General features: G+C 41.2%; 1 protein-coding gene across 5 annotated transcripts in view; it reads left to right on the forward strand.

Moving 5' to 3' along the window:
• The window catches only part of Phlpp2 (PH domain and leucine rich repeat protein phosphatase 2), a 76447-nt gene that overhangs the window by 29878 nt on the left and 27100 nt on the right, over positions 1-19469 (forward strand). For all 5 annotated transcript variants that reach the window (XM_076915874.1, XM_076915873.1, XM_034522375.2 and 2 more), the window contains 6 exons: positions 4891-5081; positions 7968-8093; positions 9440-9594; positions 12165-12311; positions 12714-12944; positions 14082-14284. In XM_076915874.1, coding sequence (XP_076771989.1) covers positions 4891-5081; positions 7968-8093; positions 9440-9594; positions 12165-12311; positions 12714-12944; positions 14082-14284 — 1053 coding nt within the window. The remainder of the gene's footprint in view (positions 1-4890; positions 5082-7967; positions 8094-9439; positions 9595-12164; positions 12312-12713; positions 12945-14081; positions 14285-19469) is intronic.

Genomic DNA, 19469 nt, shown 5'->3' on the forward strand with positions numbered 1-19469 from the left:
TATCAGTGAAAGGATGATTCCCTCTTTCCTCAATTCCTGAATCCAGAGTCATTCAGAGTTAACAGAAGGAAAGAAAATGTTTTATCTGTGAGCAAAATGCTAAGTAATCAGTTTTAAATATTTCATGTATAAAGTTATTGGTTGTTAAAGTTGTTGTAATCTATGTGTTACATAGAACATAGTCATTGACAAGGTCATGAGGGGCCTAAGTTGAAACCAGTTAGCTGTTTTGTGTTTCCTCGCTACAAAGGATAGCCAGTACAAAAGCTGTGGAAAAGGCTTGAGGATGAAGCTCAGTGCTAGAGGGCTTGCCTACTGGTGTGAAGCTCTGCCTGCTGGTGTGAAGCTCTGGGTTCTCTCCTGCTGGTGTGAAGCTCTGGGTTCTCTCCTGCTGGTGTGAAGCTCTGGGTTCTCTCTTGCTGGTGTGAAGCTCTGCCTGCTGGTGCGAAGCTCTGGGTTCTCTCCTGCTGGTGTGAAACTCTGCCTGCTGGTGCGAAGCTCTGGGTTCTCTCCTGCTGGTGTGAAGCTCTGTCTGCTGGTGCGAAGCTCTGGGTTCTCTCCTGCTGCTGTGAAGCGCTGCCTGCTGGTGCGAAGCTCTGGGTTCTCTCCTGCTGCTGTGAAGCTCTGTCTGCTGGTGTGAAGCTCTGGGTTCTCTCCTGCTGGTTTGAAGCTCTGCCTGCTGGTGTGAAGCTCTGGGTTCTCTCCTGCTGGTGTGAAGCTCTGTCTGCTGGTGTGAAGCTCTGGGTTCTCTCCTGCTGCTGTGAAGTGCTGCCTGCTGGTGCAAAGCTCTGGGTTCTCTCCTGCTGCTGTGAAGCTCTGGGTTCTCTCCTGCTGGTGTGAAGCTATGGGTTCTCTCCTGCTGGTGTGAAGCTCTGGGTTCTCTCCTGCTGCTGTGAAGCTCTGGGTTCTCTCCTGCTGGTGTGAAGCTATGGGTTCTGTCCTGCTAGTGTGAAGCTCTGGGTTCTCTCCTGCTGCTGTGAAGCTCTGCCTGCTGGTGTGAAGCTCTGGGTTCTCTCTTGCTGGTGTGAAGCTCTGCCTGCTGGTGTGAAGCTCTGGGTTCTCTCCCCAATACTTTAGGAGTGGTGTGGTAGACACAGGAATACATTTTTCACTAAAGTCAAATAGCTGGCATGATCAATCATGAAGATTTAAAATACATTCTTTTACCCTTTTATTTGTTTGAGAAGAAATGGAATCTCAAGGATGTGATTTGTTGAGAAGTTTGTGGTTGCAGGCGAGCGGTTCAGGATGCCTCTTTCTTCACCATGGTATCTGCCTACATTGTTTAAAATACTTTTGTGTGACGAATATAAATGCAACTGAGAAGCCATGAACAAGAATTCTGTGTTAGTTACTGTCCTTGTTGGGGTAGCTGTCAAAATGATGCCAGGATGACAGTGACCCTACCACTTTGAACATCTGATTTAAAGAAAAAGTTTATTTTGGCTCACAGTTTGAGGGGAGGTCTTGGCAGCAGAATTGGGAGGCAGCCAGTTATATTGCATCCACAGGAAGCAGAGAGGACTGCACAGTTCTCTCTGAACCTAGTCAATGGGCTGGGGTTACCCACATTTAGTGTAAGACTTACCTTTTCCACTAAACCTTTCTGAGAAAGGTTCTTCATAGACACATTCAGAGAGATGTTTCTAAGGTGACTCTAAATCCAGTCAAGTTGATGATTAACTCTCATAAATCACACAGTATGTTTTCATTTAAAGTTCAAAAACAAATGGGGCAAGGTAGCACATAGCTATACTCCCTTGTGCTTGGGTAGTAGAAGCAGGAGGATCTGGAGTTGAAGGGTATTCTTGGCTACATTTTAAGTTAAGAGCAGTCTGTGGTACCTGTGATTCTGTTTCAAAAAAAAAAACACACCAACAAGACCCCTGAACACCCAAAAGTTCAAACATAAATTTTGTGTTTATTGTTTGGAAATGTGAAGGTGAGAGGCAATAGTTTGTATATTTAGGTCCTGAGTAGCAGAGTTGTGGATTGCGTATGGTGATTGCCCAGACTGTGTTTTCTTCAGTGTAGGAAGTGGAATTCATGAGTGCCACTTCGATATCTTGTTGTGTTCCTCAGTGTTCTTTTCCTCTTTTGAAGGCTGGGTGACAATAACCAGGCCAGTACTTGAAGTCAGATGTTACAAGTATAACTGTCATTCTCACGGTTTGAATAATAGTATTGATCTCTTGCTACCAAGAATGCCTACCTGGGCAGAGTTAGAGGTTATATTGTAGCCATTATGTCTTGTTGTGACATATACTGTATAGTACTGTTTAACCTGTACTATATAGGATATATGCATTAAAAATGACAATCTGAAGAGAGCAGGAAATGACTGTGGATAAAGGGAAGAGGCTGACTTCTTGAGTGTAAGAGGAGGACATTAGTCACATGAGTAGAACTTTTGAGTTATTATAGGCATACATTATAAATTTTGTTCCTAAAGTGCACAAATATGTGATATCAGTAAGCACTTTGTTCAGTAGAACTTGAGACTACTCCGTTTTCTACATTTCTTTCAGTATCAAGTAACATTGTTAAAACTTAATTTGGGGTGAAGTGGGGGTAGGGCTGGAGAGATGGCTCAGCGGTTCAGAGCAAGGGCTGCTGCTCTTCCAGAGGTCCTGAGTTCAATTCCTAGCATCCACATGGTGGCTCACAACCATCTGTAATGTGATTTGATGCCCTCTTGTGGTGTGTCTGAAGACAGCGACAGTGTACTCACATACATAAAGTAAATTTTAAAAATTTATTTTTTTCTCGAAATTGCAAAAACCATATACTGCCTCAGGTTAACTTGTATATCTAAAACTTATTTGTTACCATATAGTAGTAGTGCTGGGACTGGAGAGCTGGCTCTGTGGTTAAGAGTGGCTACTGCTCTTGGAGCAGACCTGAGCCCCAGTACCCACATGGGGTGGCTCACAACTGTCTCCAGCTCCAGCTACGGGATAGATGATGCCTTTAGCTTCTGCAGCCATGTTTATTCATACACACACACACACACACACACACACACACACACACACACACACAATTTAACAAATCATAAAAATCTTAAAAATGTAGATGTACTCTGTAGAGAAAGCATCTCACTACATAATGCATTACTTTTATAGTTTGTATTCTTTTTACTCTTATTTTATATGTATATTGTATGTTTGTAATTTTTATATTCACATTTTACCTTTTCAGGAAATCTTGTTTAATTACACAAGTAAAATAAAATATGTCATTTTCTGTACTTAATTTTTTATACTTACTTCTCAAGCTCATTAACTTTTTGATCAATAGTCTACATTGTCAGTTTAGTATGTATCTCTTCATTTTAAGTTGGTGAGTACTTAGTTGGGAATGTCTGGCTGGTGAGGAAACCTAGGAAATACAGATCAAACCAGACTTTCTAAGGAGAGGATATTAGAATGCAGGCAGAGGAGTTAGCTTACAATTTGTAAGCTAATTAGTAAGTTTGTTGTTAACAGCCTTTTTGAGAAATGCAGTTGTGAGTCTGAAGTATCTGACCCATTTCTTCATCTTATGTATGCAGAAAGGCTTGGGTAAGTGAGCAGAGTGGAGCCTGAGGGCACAGGGTCGGTCAATCATGTGATCTCTGCAAAGCTGTCTGTTGTTTGTGCCATTCGTTATTCTTGATGCTTCCCTTGGTTACTTATTTTGACTTTGATTGACTGATTATGTGTGTTTACAAGCACGTTTTCCATAGTGCAAATGTTGAGTCAGGACAACTTCAGCTTGGAGTTGGTCCTGTCCTTCCACTGTGTGTTTTGGGGGTTCAATTTAGGCACTTTTAACAGCTGAGCCCCATTCATTTTTGTGTTTTCTACTTGTCTCTGTCTGTGACTTTACAAAGAGCTTTGCATCTTGGTCTCAGTGTTATGTTTTGCTCATTGTATCTCAGTCATATGAACGTGTTGGAAAGGAGGATACTTGAACAAAGAGACACTGTGTCTACTCTGCTCCTGCTTCTATGGTGGGAGCAGTTGTTTGAAATATTACTCATAGCCGGGCAGTGGTGGCGCACACCTCTAATCCCAGCACTCAGGAGGCAGAGGCAGGCAGATTTCTGAGTTCAAGACCAGCCTGGTCTACAGAGTGAGTTCCAGGACAGCCAGGGCTACACAGAGAAACCCTGTCTCAAAAAAAAAGAAAGAAAGAAAAAAAGAAATAAAGAAAGAAAGGAAGGAAGAAAGGAAGAAAGAAAGAAAGGAAGGAAGGAAGGAAGGAAGGAAGGAAGGAAGGAAGGAAGAAAGAAAGAAAGAAAGAAAAAAGAAAGAAAGAAATACTACCCATAGGCTTTTCTTGCAAGAGCCAGAGAGGTGGAAGATTATAGACAGAATTAGAGAACTCTTTTACACCTTACATGCTTCATTCTAAAATGGATTGATATTAATAATGACTAACATTTATCTCATACATCCTTTGTAGCCCTGTTATGTTCAGTAGTTGATGTTATTTTACTTTTTCACAAGATGGGTTAATAGAATTCAAGACACATAGGATGATAAAATTTAATTTAAACTCTGTGAGGAAAGTAAGCTTGGTGGTCCAGGTAATTGAAAGGAGTGGTATAACTTGCATTCAGGCTCCAGTGTATCTGAACCCAAAGTCCATGATCTAGACCCTTTCGAGAAGGGTTGCTGTTTGGGGAAGGGTTAACAGTGACATCAGAGGTAAAGCCTTATTCCACTGTATAAGTGCAGTGGTGCTTGTTATTTTAGGATCAAGATCTTATTTTGTAAAACCCATATTGCTTTGTTCCTCATATCTATAAATAGGGCTACTGGATGTTGGCACACACATTTTCCTTTTCTCGTTCAGTATTATGTTACTTTAATGGTACATTCTGAAGCACTGTTTTCTTTTCAGAAAAACCATGCCAGATGGATCATCTGGATCGAATCCTACTGTCTGGCATCTATAATGTACGCAAAGGAAAAACCCAGCTGCACAAATGGGCTGAGCGCCTAGTTGTTCTCTGTGGTACCTGCCTTATTGTTTCCTCAGTGAAGGATTGTCAAACTGGAAAGATGCACATTTTGCCTCTGGTTGGGGGAAAGGTAAGATTTACAAATTTTAAATATTACCTTGCTTATTAAGAAATGCCAAGGGTGGGCTGGGGAAATTGCTCAGTTGGTGAAGTAGGATCTGAATCTTCAGAACCCCTGTTTAAAAACCAGATGAACCAACAATAACAACAACAACGAATCCAAGTGTGGTGGAGCATGCTTGTACTCTGAGTTCTGAGGAAGCAGTGATAGGCCGGTCCCGGGGGGCTTGTCACCCTGCCAACCTACCCCAGTTATCAAGCTTCAGGTGAATCAGAGAACCCGTTTCAACAGACAAGGTGTACTGCTCCAGAGGAGTGGCTCCCAGGTGATTCTCTGGCCTTTACATGTATACATGTGTATGACAGATGAACACACACACACACACACACACACACACACACACACACGCACGCAGGCTGGCTGACTGACTGACTGACTGACTGACTGTGTACTAGGCTGTAGCTCAGTGGTACAGTGCTTGCCTAGCATGTTTGAGTCCCTGGTTTTTGTCTCCAGCATTTGAAGAAATAAAGGAAAGGAAAGGAGAAAGGAACAGAAAGGAAACATCCTGCCTGATTTTTATAGATGCCAATAGGAACATTATGAAAGATTGTATCAGAGACTCTTGGAAGGTTCCAGAGCTCTCCATTCCCCACGAGCTGCTGCAGAACTGTGTGCTCCACACCTAGGAACTTGGTGCTGTAGCTGATACAACCAAGGTGGTGTTACCAGGGTGCTACACAGAAGCTGCCTTTGGGAACTAGAAGTAGCTGCCAAGATCCTAAGAGTTGTGTGGTCATAAGCCCCAATTCAACAGCCAGGGAACTATGACATGCCTGTATCTGTCATGAAAAGTTCATTTGCTAGTTAAACAGAGTGACAGGTGATCCTAGTAGGTTAGTATTTATAGGGCGCTAGATATATTTTGAAGCTTGATTGGCATAACCAGTGTGAACTGAAGAGGATTATGATAAAATGACCTTTGAACAATATGTAATTGTTCTAGATACACAGCAGTATAGACATCATATGTATATTAAAAAGACAGATAATGTGGACTGGAGAGATGAGTCAGAGGGCAGAAGTGCTTGCTGCCAAGGTATTTATAAACTCAGTAACCAAAAACCAAACTCATTTCAGCCTGAGGCAGAAGTCAGTGGACACACTGCAAACCTTGAGAGTAAGTATGTCTAGGCTGATGTGAGACAGACTGGGACAACAGCAGCAGCAGCAGCTCTGACATCAGAATCCTGGGGAGGAGTCAGTGCGAACCATGGGAATAGAAATATTATTGCTGAAATTTACAAATGATGGGCTGGACACATGGCTCAGCATTGGCTGCTCTGACAGAGTACCCAGGTTCAGTTCCAAGAGGCACCCACGTGGCAGCTCACACCCATCTTAACTCCAGTCCCAGGGAGTCCTACATTCTCTTCTGGCCTTCATGGGCCCAGAACATGTGCAGACACATAGCCACAGACACATACACATTAATAAAAATGAAAGCTAAAATCTAAAAAACATATTTTACATTGGAATACTTTATATAAAGTTTAGAAAATCATATATAGTCAAATACTGAGAAAGTGTTGTGAATTGCTCACTAGTAGATATTAAATCCAGCACTTCTATGTAATTATGTTAATTTGGTATTATGTGAATTGACCTTGTAGTTTTACATATGTACAAGTTTGGAAATTATTAACTATTAATGGTGAGTTGTTTCTTTTATAATTTTGTAGTGGGATTTACTGCTACAAAGCTTTTTTCCATTAGTCTTTCTGTTTGTTTGAGACAGTGTCTCACTGTATATCCCTGACTAGCCTGGAACGCCTAGAGATCTGCCTTTCAGTGCTGGGATGAAAGGTGTATGCCATACCACTTGGCAGAGTCTCTTTTTTTCTTCCTTAAATTGTACAGAGGTATAATTTAGTATATCTAAAGTGAAATTCACTTAAGTTTTTAAAAATTATTTTTCCTTTTTATTTTACGTGTATGAGTTTTGTCTATCTGTGCGTCTATGTACCACATGTGTAGCTGATGCTCTTCCAGGCTAGAGAGGGCATCAGATCCCACAGGACTGGAGTTACAGATGGCTGTGAACCATCCAACATGTTAGGATCAGAACTCTGGTCCTCTGCAAGAGCAGCAAGTGCTCTTAATTACTTAGCCATCTCTCCAGTTCCCCGTGGTAATATAGTTAAAAGATTATTCTAGGATGTTATCTTTGGTGTCAGTGAAATTCTTTGTCACCAGTTTCTCTAGTTGTACTGATTTTTTTTTTTACAATGAACAATGATTATGTTGTGAATACCACAATGAAATGTTACGAAAATTTTAGTTTTAATGAAGCTTTACAGTGTGCTTCTTTTTTGCTCAAAGTATTTATGTTTCTGCCACTAGGCTCTATCTTTAGTAAGCACTAGAATGTATTGATTTGCAAGTATAACTTGTAAATTTGTAGCTGGTCTGCCAAGATTCAGAAGCAATGTCATCCAAAGTAAGATGCCAAAGATAGAAGTGGCTCCATGGCGGTAGGAAGAGTGTATCTGTAGCAAATCGGTGTAAGCTGAGTTGTTGCAGTTTAGGGAAAAGTCCTTTTTGAGACAAGGATGTTTAGGTAGCCCAGATGTACCTGGAATACTCTCTGCATCTGCTTCCTGGGTACTGGGATTACAGGCGTGTACCCCCACAGCCAGCCTTTGTTGTAGTTTGATTTATCTCTCCATAATGGCTGCTGACGTTGATCATTGTTTCGTGTTCTTGTTGGTTATTTGTATATATTATTTGAAGAAATGTCAGATTCTTTGCCATTTTAAAAAGTATGTTTTATTACTGCTTTCTGACCATCATTTCTGATTAGTAGCTCTGATTTTTTTTCCTCCTCTTCTTCAGATAGAAGAAGTGAAGCGCCGGCAACACTCCCTTGCTTTCAGCTCAGCTGGAGCCCAGGCTCAGACCTATCATGTCTGCTTTGAGACTTTGGCTGAGTACCAGAGATGGCAACGGCAGGCGTCTAAGGTTGGAAGCTTTGATAGGAGATGAGGATGTAGCAGCAAGTGACCATTCTTAGTGTCACACTTGGTCTTTCTTAGTGCACAATGAATATAATAATGGAATTTCATTGGGTCTTTACTTTTTTGTATTATCATAGTAGATAATGGTATCAGATGTTTTCAGGTACATTTCTGTCTGTACCATGTTTGTGAGGTGGGTCTTAGAGTTATGGCATAATGAAATTAGAACTGAGACATGAGATTTCCATTGCTTCCCATCTGCCACAGGAATCATTGGTTGACATACCTACTCCCTCCCTAGCATAGCCTGAGGCTTCTTGCTCTCTACATTGTGAGAACAGCCTTGATGAGCCACTTAAAAGGTGAACTTACTGATGGGACATGACCTGTGATTCTGTCACAAATCCCTCTTCTGGTATGTTGAGGATAATTATCATTTCAGCATAGCTGCATCTCCAAAACTTGTGCTCTTTGGATTCTTCATGTCTCAGGACACAAGTGACTTTCCTCATGTGTTTTTAAACATGTTATGGATTTTGAAGACTTGATTCAGTTTATTGGTCTTTTGTTGCTATATCAGCTATAAAATCTGTTCTTTGTAAAAACTGGATTCAGTTGTGAGTAATTTCCAGCCTTCTGCCTCTTTAAGGAGAAGTTACTGTTTCTTGGGCGTCTTTGGCATATTCAGCAATGTGGTGTATGCTGTCAGTAGAAGAAAAGACTTTTTGTAAATAATTAGCAGAGATGTGTGGCTACAAAAGGCATTTTGTCCCACACTGTCTCATGAAAACTTAGCTATTTTGAATTATCATTGCTTCTGATTTGAAATGTAAAATTTTAATTCCTTCTAGAGACATGAACAGCTTTCTTTTTTCTTTTCCTACCCTCTTTCCTTTTCATTAAAGACAGGAGTTTACTTATATTTTATTAGCTAGCCTACAATTTATTCTGCAGCCTAGGGTAGTCAAACTTCTAGTGATCCTCTTCCTCAGTCTCCCAAGTGACAGAATTATAAGCATGGACCCACTATGCTTGTTGTACCATAGGGTTTTTGTTTTAGATTTCTTGTTTTTTGATAGGTTGGCCTTAATTTCTCTATGCAACCAAGGCTGGGTTTGATTTACTGATCATCCTGCTTCCACTTTCCTGGTGCTAGAATTACAGGCCTATACCTTTGTTTTTTAAGCAGCTTATAGTAAAAATCAACTGGTTTTTATAAGTGAATTATAGAATCTCTCCTTTTTCCCCTTTCCTAGTTTGAGGTCAGCACCTTTTGAGTAACTGCCAGTCTGGCCTGTGCTGTGAAAGTAGACAATAGCTCAGAAGGCTTTCCTCTTTGCTCTCTCTCAGGTGGTGTCCCAGCGGATCAGCACTGTGGACCTCTCATGTTACAGCCTTGAGGAGGTTCCTGAACATCTCTTCTACAGTCAAGATATCACCTACCTCAACCTGCGACACAACTTCATGCAATTGGAAAGGCCAGGGGGCCTCGACACACTCTACAAGTATGTAGAGAAGAGGTTCCAGACTAGTGTGTTGAAACTGAATTATAATTAGTAGCTTAGTGGGTCATACTTTAAGTGGACAAGTTTACTGGATTAAATTATTCCTCATTTCTATAACAAAATAACCAGAGGCTGGATAATGTATAAAGAAAAGAGGTTTAAATATAAGAGATGGTCTCTTTGCTGCAGCGTATCATGGTGGATGGTAGGAGCCCACATGAGAGGAAACCAGGGATAGTCGGTGGTCTGTGCTTACTGTTTTAGAGCAACCCATTCTCCTGGGAACTAGCTCACCGTATAATCCTTTCCCAGGACACAATGTTCAGTGACTTAATTACTTCCTTTTCCTTTTTTCCATATTTGTTTATTTATTTTAGTGAGGTTGGGTATTGATTGAGCCCAGAACCCTGTGTATACTAGACAAGTACTCCATCTCTGAGCCACACCCTGGCTCTCCCCTCTGACAGGTCCCCCACTCTCTGTCCTGCCGCACTGGGGCAGCACTCCAGCACATGAGCCTCTAAGGACAAACCAGTTGGCACATTCTACCATGTTTTCTAAATTCCCACTCCATTTTGAAGACGTAAAATTTTTATTCACAGAAATCTTTTTTTTTATTATTCTCCCTATAAGACAGAAGGGTGGTAGAATGTTATATTTCAAAGACTACAATGAATTGCCACTGATTTTGATACTTTTTTTTTTTTTTTTTTTTTTTTGTTATGAGGTCTCAAACTGGCCTGGAACTCACTTATGTAGACCAAACGGACCTTGAACTCAAAAGAGATCTGCCTACCTCAGCCTTCAGGATGCTGGCATTAAAGACATGCACCACTATGTCAGGGTTGGGATAATCTTTACATTAATGCTAAAGCATGTTTTGTGATTATGATAAAGCATCATCTGCAGCTGTGGCAGATTGAGAGATTCCATAAGTGGACAGTTTTTTTAATCAAAAGTTTCAAATTGAAATGGCTTCAGGCTGGAACAGGCTTTATCTCTCCTATGTATTCACACCAGTTCTCGAGTCCTTTGTCATCTTTCTCTTATGATAATCGAGCCATTTCACTCTACAAGACTGTGATCTGTATGCTCATCTTCTTTGTTAGAACACATTTTACCTTCCTGTTCTCCCCACATCCCACCTCATATTTTCACCTAAAACAGCATGAGAGACCAGCCTGGGCTATGTTAACTGAATGAGAGACCAGCCTGGGCTATCTATGTTAAGTGAGACCCTGTCTCAAGAAACTACAAAAAACTGCATACCTATGAATAATGACAAGATGTGATTGTGAGTTTCTGCTGAGGAAGGGAGAAATTGAAAGTCAAAGCAAAGTGTTATAGATTACATGGTGAATAAAAAAAAATAATACATTAAAATGACGTGTTTTATTTACTCATGTGAATAACGTAATTCTTATAATCCTGGTATAATATTCAGAAAAACACCAGTATTTACAATCTAATCTGTTACAGATACAAGTATATATTTAGTAATGATACAGGTATTTGACTTATATTTGAATAGTAAATAAGATAAGCTGTAATATTAAGGAAGTCAGTCTTTAGCATTTCCAGTTGCCTTGAAAGTAGAATTGATCCAGTTAGAGAGCTTGCCAGAGAGTCTGAAATGAAGGTATCTGGGCAAAGAACAATAAGTAATCAGACTCAGGTCACTGGAAGTCACAAGTTGAGGTTTGAAAGAGGATTCTTAGTGTTAAGTACCATGGTTCCATTCTCAAAGTAGGAGACCATTGCCTTTGGCGTATCATCTTGTTTGTATGATATAAAACATGATGTTCCACATACCCATCCTATGGCCACCCTATCTCAAGGTAAGAGAATACAGAAACTTTGAGTCTGCACAAATGGCAGCAACGCAGGGTTCATGTGGATCACATACTTTACAGCACAAGGCTGCCACACGTTTTCAGGCTCACCGGATCCATTTATTTCAAGTGACATTCAAGCCAATATCATTTCAGTATAGAAAGAGCTGCTTTAATGTGCTCTGTCTTTGTTAGCTAGTGTGGTAGTATCTGAGTAGATTAAATTGTGTATATTCCATGTAGACGGTTAGTAAACTGCATTTAAAGTGTGACTTGGTGGGAAAGTGCTGTAGCGGCAGGAGCTCCTGTGTGCACTGTCTGCCTCCTTATAGAACTCCCTTGACCGGTTGACAGCATGCTCTATGTTTTAACCACTTTGCTATCCTGTGTTCACACATTTGTTAGCACAGAAATGAAAACATGCTTTAGAACAAAGTATGATGCATATTTTACATAGACCATCTGGCTGGTTGTGGCAGCACACGTCCGTAACCTGCCACATTGCAAATGGAGGTATTAGTTTGAGTTTCAGACCAGCGAGCATATGCTATATTGTGAATTCTAGGCCAGTCTGGGCTACATAGAAGGACTCTGTCACCAACAGCAATAATGAAACAGTAAAAAAAAAAAAATCAAAAATCATCCATTGATGGTCCCTATAAAGACATATAGTGGGTGTCTTAGCTTATCACAATGGGTTTATGGAACTATAGTCTGTATTGTGCCTTTGTTCTTTAGATTTTCTCAACTGAAGGGTCTGAACTTGTCCCATAATAAGCTCGGACTGTTTCCTGTGTTGCTGTGTGAGATTTCTACCCTGACTGAACTCAACCTTTCTTGTAATGGATTTCATGACTTGCCAAGTCAGATTGGTAATCTGCTAAAGTAAGTGCTGGCTTTTTCCAGATTCTTCTTTTGCAGGAGACCTCCTCTAGTCTTAGAATGCAGGTAGCACTTTGAGCTCTCACAGTGAGATAAGTCACATTCTTGTCAAGATTCTGTTAACTAATGGCTCTTGATGCCAGGTATGACCATGTTACCAAACAATGACCCATTCTTCCCATATCACCAGCAGAGACCCTGGATCTTCATGTAGTGTCTGAAGGCCTCCTTAGAAATTCTGTCTAACTTCTGTTTAACTTTTGTTCTGGGGGCCAAGACTTGGGGCAGTTTTGTAATGTTTGAATTGTTGTTAATTACTGTCATGACTTAGTAATGAATGACAGCTCTTATTGCTGGCTCTGTCTGTCTAAGCTGTTGCATGATGCAGCCTTGTTTGTTTTCCAGTCTTCAGACCCTCTGCCTCGATGGCAACCTTCTCACGTCTCTACCAGATGAGCTGGGAAACCTGCAGCAGCTTACGTCTCTGGGAATTTCCTTCAACAGTTTTAGTCAAATTCCTGAAGTTTTGGAGAAACTCACCATGTTAGATAAAGTAGTTATGGCAGGAAACCGTTTGGAAATCCTGAACCTAGGGGTGCTGACCAGGATGAGCCATGTTAAGCATGTGGATCTGAGGTGAGCACTCTGTGGGAACCTCATTAGCTTTGCTGGGATGGACCTTGATATCTTCTCCTCATGAATGTTTCTTTAGAACATTAGGAACTTAGAACAGTACAAAAATAGATGTTCTCAGATCTGCAGTAAAACTTCATTATTTATCCAAAAGCAAGAGAGATAAAGGATCTGGTGGGTTTGTCAGTGACAGACTTAAATTGCCCAAGATTGCCTGTCTTAATCTTTCAGCAACATTTTATGAGAATTTCCATTTCTTTGAACCTTTATCCCTACTGAATTCAGTAGACTTTTTTTTTCTTTTCCCCTTTACTGGCAGTAGAAGGCACAGCATTGTAGTTCATTGTTTTGATGTTTTGTTGAACATCATTTTTTATGTAGACTCGTGGTTTCTAGTTTTCTATAAACTTGACTATTTTTCTGTTGAGTCACTTTTTTTTTCTTGTTAACATTTTGTTATAGTTGAACTATTCAAGGCTTCACTACTAAAAACTTTCTGAGTTTTACTTCATAGTGATCATCTTTCTCTAAAGGAAGGTATTAAAAAATATCTACCACATGTTCTGACATTTCAGGAAGCTGATAGTGGGCCCTATAAAGACACACTGGGATTTAGTAGCATACAGGAGAAGGGGAACAGGCTGGTTTGTGCTAAATCATGTAGGTGAGGAGACAAGAGCCAGAAACATTGTATAAAGTTTGTGTTTGAACCATTCCTGTGCCTTCAGATTATTTTTTCTCCTTAGTACATGTGAGTCTTAGCACTAGAGAAAAGGAGGTGTAACCACAGGAAAGGGAAGCTGTTCTTGTCTTAGCTTCTCACCCACTCCAGAGCCTGCCCATTTCCTTATCCTTCCCTTCCCCACCTGCCCTTACTAGACCTTGGATATAAGCATTTATCTCTTCATGAATATTGCCTTGTTTTTCTGTCTAGTTTGTGTATGTATTTACTGGATCTTAGCTGGATCTTGGCTTCTTTTTCTATAAATCAGCCAGTTGTTTTCTGTATGTAGTACCTTGAAAAATAAAGCAAGTAGTGAAATTCTCAAGTTCAGTTGAGAGGAAAGGATCATACCTCTCGTCTACGTTTCTAAACCCATAATAGAAATTCTTTTCACTTTCCTATTTCTGAATATTAAGGATGAACAACTTGAAAACGGTGATTATTGAAAATCTGGAGGGAAATAAACACATCACTCACATGGATTTGCGGGACAATCAGTTGACTGATTTGGACCTTAGCTCCTTATGTAACTTGGAGCAGCTGCATTGTGAGCGGAACCAGCTGAGGGAGCTGACACTCAGTGGCTTCTCCCTTCGAACCCTCTACGCCAGTTGGAACAGTGAGTTCTCTATCCAGCCTCCTGTTTTAGCTCTTTCAGCTCTAGTCTGTGCCTTCTAAGAAGAGTGGCACCTCTGGTTCTTCTCAGCCACTCTGCAGAATAGAGTTGTGGCCCTTTGACCTTCCTTTTAAACTTGGCCGTTAGCCCTGAAGCAATGGATATATACATAAAAAGACATGGCTGGATACCTTGAGACTTATTGTGTACAGGAAGAGGCATTACAGAATCACTGGGGTCAGGTAGGTAGTTGAGCATGTTCAGACTAGAGCATCTGTTATGAAGTAGGTATTGGTATCTTACAGCCTAGGGCTAAGTCTGTCCTACCCCTACTTTTTGCATAGTCTGTAAAGAATGGTTTCTTAGAGTTTCTGTTACTACAACTAACACCATGACTGAAAAAACAAGTTGGGGAGGAAAGGGTTTATTCAACTGAACTTCCACATTGTGGTTCATCACTGAGGAAAGTCAGGACAAGAACTCAAACAGGGTAGGAACCCGGAGGCAGGAGCTGATGCAGAGGTTGTGGAGAGTGCTGCTTACTGGATTGTTTTCCCTGGCTTGTTCAGCTTGCATTTTTATAGAACCCAGGACCACCAGCCCAGGGATAGCACCACTCACAGTGCCCCCACACCCCTTAAGACTGAGAAAATGCCTTCCAGCTGCATCTTATGGAGGCATTTCCTCAACTGAGGCTCTCTTTCTGTCTGATGACTCTAGCTTGTATCAAGTTGAAATGCAAAAACAGCCAGTACAAATGGTTTTTATATTTTGTAAAATTGGGGTTAAAAATTAGAATAATAATATTTTTGACTTGACAATTACATGAAATTTAAGCTTTTATATTCTTAAACCAAGTTTTCTTAGTGCACACTCATAGGTTCACATTTAGTTTATGTATCATTGTTTTCATGTTACTGTGTTAAAATTAGAGGAGTAAGCCAAGTGGTGGCTCATGCCTTTAATCCCAGCACTTGGGAGGCAGAGGCAGGCGGATTTCTGAGTTCGAGGCCAGCCTGGTCTACAGAGTCACGAGTTTTCTCGATGTGATTTTAATATGTCCATATGCCCCCATGGTCTCAGTTAATCCCAATAAACTTATTGGATGGCTCCCTTTTGGTCCCCAGGAATAAGTAATTTATCAGTCTGTGCTGGATGAGTGGTGACACAGGGACTGTATTCATCCTTCTCCCTCAAAATGGAGTCAAAGCTGCTGTTCACAGCCTGAGGAACCACTCTTCATACATCGTGGAATGACTTAGAGCAGAGCCTAGCTTCATCAGCAACTAGGGATGGCCTGTGGGAACGTTTTTAATGTAAAGGGCCTTGTGTTTATAGAGACCACAGTTGTGTCTATTTGAGACAATCTCATGATGTTGAAGCCATTTTTATGGAGAGTTCTTTACCACTTAGGCTTATTATGTATTTTATTTTGGTTTTGGTGTTTTAAGGAAGTTTCACTGTACCACTCAAGTTGGCTTCAGACTTAACCTCTCAAGTACTGGGATTGTAGATGTACTTACCATGCTTGGCAGTTTTCTGTGTTTAAGGAAGGGAAGGAAAGGAAAAATGTTCAATTTCACTAACTGCCAGATATGAAGATTTCAGTAATGCTTTATAATCATCAATCTGAAGGGGAAAGTGCTAAGTGTAACCAGAGACTAGACTCGCCATCTCCTGGGGTCCTCAGCCAGAGCCAGTGAGAATTTGACTATGAAACCACCTCAGAAGAAGCTGACCATGTCAGAGAAGTGACAGAGCTGTGTGAACAGTGATTCCCTGCTTCCATTTATCACAAGGCCACTTACACACAGAATGATTGTCACAGTGTTGTTTGTGTTGTGTTGTGGTGAAAGCATAGGACTGTTAACAGGAAACTGGGTAAAATGAGCAATGGTATATTTACACAGATTTGTACAGTAGTGGAAATGAATGGAGTAAAGCTTTGTGTGTTGGTGCAAATAAGTCTTGGAAACAGTTTTTGACTAAGAAAGCAAAATTGCATGATGGTAGTGTACTATGTAAGTCATACCAAAGCTTAAACTCAGAAGCAGCATTTTCTAGGTTAAAACTGTACCACAAATGATATGTTCAGGGTAATGTTTGCCTCTCGGTGCTAAGGCAAAGCATGGAAGGCAGACATCAGTGTGTTAGAGCTAATGGATGATGGGAGGAAGCTGCTTTGTTTCTTTGTTTTTCTGTGTTGGAATATGTTATTAGGATAAAAGATGTTAGAGACTTCCATTTTCTTGTCTGTCATCATGTTGTTGAGGTTCACTCATGGCTCAGGTTAATTTCCTGAATCAGAAGGTCTAGTTGTTGAGCAGGGCTACAAGGTGACTCTGTAGGAAAGAGAGCTTAACATAGCCAAGCCTGACGGCCTGAGTTCTGTCCCTTGGACCTTCAGGGTAGAAAGAACGAACCAGTTTTCACAAGTTGTCCTCTGGCCACCATATGACACCTGTATACAGACGCAGACATTCATGCATGCACAGATAAGTAAGTGTAATAATTAGAAAAAAAGCCTTCTTGAGTAAAAACTGGGTGCTGTGTCCCACACTTGTAATCCCAGTAATTGGGAGGATTAGGCAGCAGGATCAGGAGTTTGAGGCTAGCTTGAGCTATAAAATCTAATACTATTTCAGCTATTACTACCCTTAGAAAAGCCAAAGCAACAATACTAACAGTGTCTTGAGTGTTAGCTGGCACTGTGTATTGATATGCCTGAGGTTCCTCTCTTGGCTCGTATTCACTATCTGTGCGTACATTAGTTTACATGTATATGGACAGTATATTCATAGTCACTCTAAATTGGAGAAGCCCTAAATTCCCAGTATTCCTACATTAAGTAGCCATGGTGTGTTTGCCATCAGTTGACTATCAGGGTCCTTATGTTCTACCACATAGAAAACACCTCTGGACAAGGAGGGGTGCAACTTTTACCCTGTGGCATGGCAGAGTAGGGTAGCCAGGCCTGGTGGCTCCCTCTAGTGTTGGAACTCCTACATAGGCCTTTGGTAGTAGAGCCCTTAGCCCTGCAAGTGAAACGCTGCCTAGGAAGTCAGGATCCCTCAGCCTGTAGCAGTAGTTGGCATTGTAGCTTCTAGACAGACCTATATGTTAGGAGTCCTCATCCCTTGATAGCAGTCACTATTACAGCTTCCAGACCTGGAGGGTCTGAAGACTTAATAGCTCGCTGGGATTGTTCCAGCAACCAGGGCTGACACCTGCTCTCTTCTGTCTCTATAGCCTCTGCCTTGTTCCAGTTCAGTTCTCTACCCTCTTTTGCCTTTTCTGTACTTCCTGTGCCATCCTTGACCCTGGCCTGGCTGCTCCTCAGCTGCCTCTTGTTGGTCAGTGTCAAAGGAAACAGCTACTGCTGCCCTGCTGTCTGCAGGCTTGTGGCTCTCCTTAGCTTCTTCAGCTCTCAAGAAGACATCATCTTTGCAGCTTAGCATGCTCCACTGTCCTGTCATGCTGCCTCAGCCACCACTGCGGCTCCACTGACCCTGCTGCCCCTTCTTTGTAACCAGCTTAGTCTCTTCTGGTAAAGGAGGCAAGGAAAGATAGATAACTTGAGAGAAATCTTGTATTAGGGCTAAATGTTGGGGCTCCAAGCTTACTCATCAAGTGAGCAGACAGCTTGCTTATAGCCAGAGACCGGTGTTTACACCAATCACAGCAAACCTCTCATGCAAAGGAAGGTTTGTATTTACACCACTCTCAATGGTCCCTCTGCTAGGCCACTAGGATTAAGAGTCTCTTCCTAGCTTAGGTAGGAATGGTTATAGGAGACGTCTAGGATTCATCAAGGCTTATGACAGGAAAAAGTCCCATGTAAATTGTTTGAAACAGCCCTAGCTTAAGGATGTCACTTCAAGAGTCCCTTTAAAAGCTGCAGTAAACAACAGTACAGTTGTCATGTATTTTCCTCTAGGCTTCTGTGGTATGTTCATAAAGGTCGGTGCTGGCCTGAAGTCATTTGGCTAGCTGATAATCATTTAGCTTAACACAGTTGTGGGCAGCAAGGGAGAGTCCAGCATCTGCCAGTTAACCAGTTAAGACATCTCGTTGCTTTATCTCCCAACACCTTTCCCTTTTTACAAGAAAATGAAAATTTGAAGGAATGTTTACAGTAAGAACTTAAGTAACATCATTAACACTAGTGATTTTTGCCAGATATTATAACACTTTAACAAAATTCAACACCTGTTCAGTGCCCTAGGGAGGAATGAATCTCTCTGACGTGTTTCATATTCACACACAAAAAAAGAATATTCAAAAGATATAACCTCATGCAATAGTGTGAACAAATGTCACAAGCATAATATGGTGTGAAAGAAGTCAGACCAAAGCATATACAGGAGGGAGAGAGAAGAAAATAAGGAGTTCAAGGCCATCCTTAGGTACATAGTAAGTTCAAGGCCAGCCTGGGCTACCTGAGACCTTGCTTCAAAATGAAACAAAAGATAGCAAAGTATATGTCTGCCTGGGATTACAAATGTGCATCACCATGCTTGGTTCATGCAGTGCTGAGGTTAGAGCCCAGGGCTTCCTACATGCTGAGTAAGCACTCGTCCAACCGTGCTGCGTCTCCAGCCATCATGTACCCTTTCATCCCAGTGTTTGGGGAAGAAAAGCAAGATTATGAGTTCAAGGCCATCTGGGCTACCCAAAAACCTCCTGTTGGGGTGGGGCCTGGAGTGAAGTTTGGTTTTATAAATGGCAAGTGTTGTCTGATGTTTGGAACCAGGATAGAAGATAGTGTGTTTGAGTGTGTGGTAGCTAGAAGAGGAGATGAAGAGGTGCTCAGGAATTGATAATGCCTTGTTGATGATCTGAGCATTGGCTCCATTTCACTGATCTATGCAATTAAGGTCGTTTGTGTATCTGCATTATACTTCAATTACAAGTGAGATTATTTTTACCAAAAAAGTTAGATATTGGCCTGGAGAGATGGCTGGAGAGTTCTCAGTGCTCTTAAAGAGGACCTGAGTTAGGTTCCTAGCACCCATATAAGGTGCTCACAGTTACCTATTAACTCCACCTCCAGGGACATCCAGTTCCTCCGCTCTCTGGGTACCCCTGCACTGTATGTTCATACCACACTGTACATGTAACTAAAAATAAATACTTTCCAAAAAATCCAGTATTAATTTTTCACATTATAAACTAAGCAGTACTGTTA

This window comes from Arvicanthis niloticus, chromosome 18 (genome assembly GCF_011762505.2).
Source record: "Arvicanthis niloticus isolate mArvNil1 chromosome 18, mArvNil1.pat.X, whole genome shotgun sequence".
Taxonomy (NCBI): domain Eukaryota; kingdom Metazoa; phylum Chordata; class Mammalia; order Rodentia; family Muridae; genus Arvicanthis; species Arvicanthis niloticus.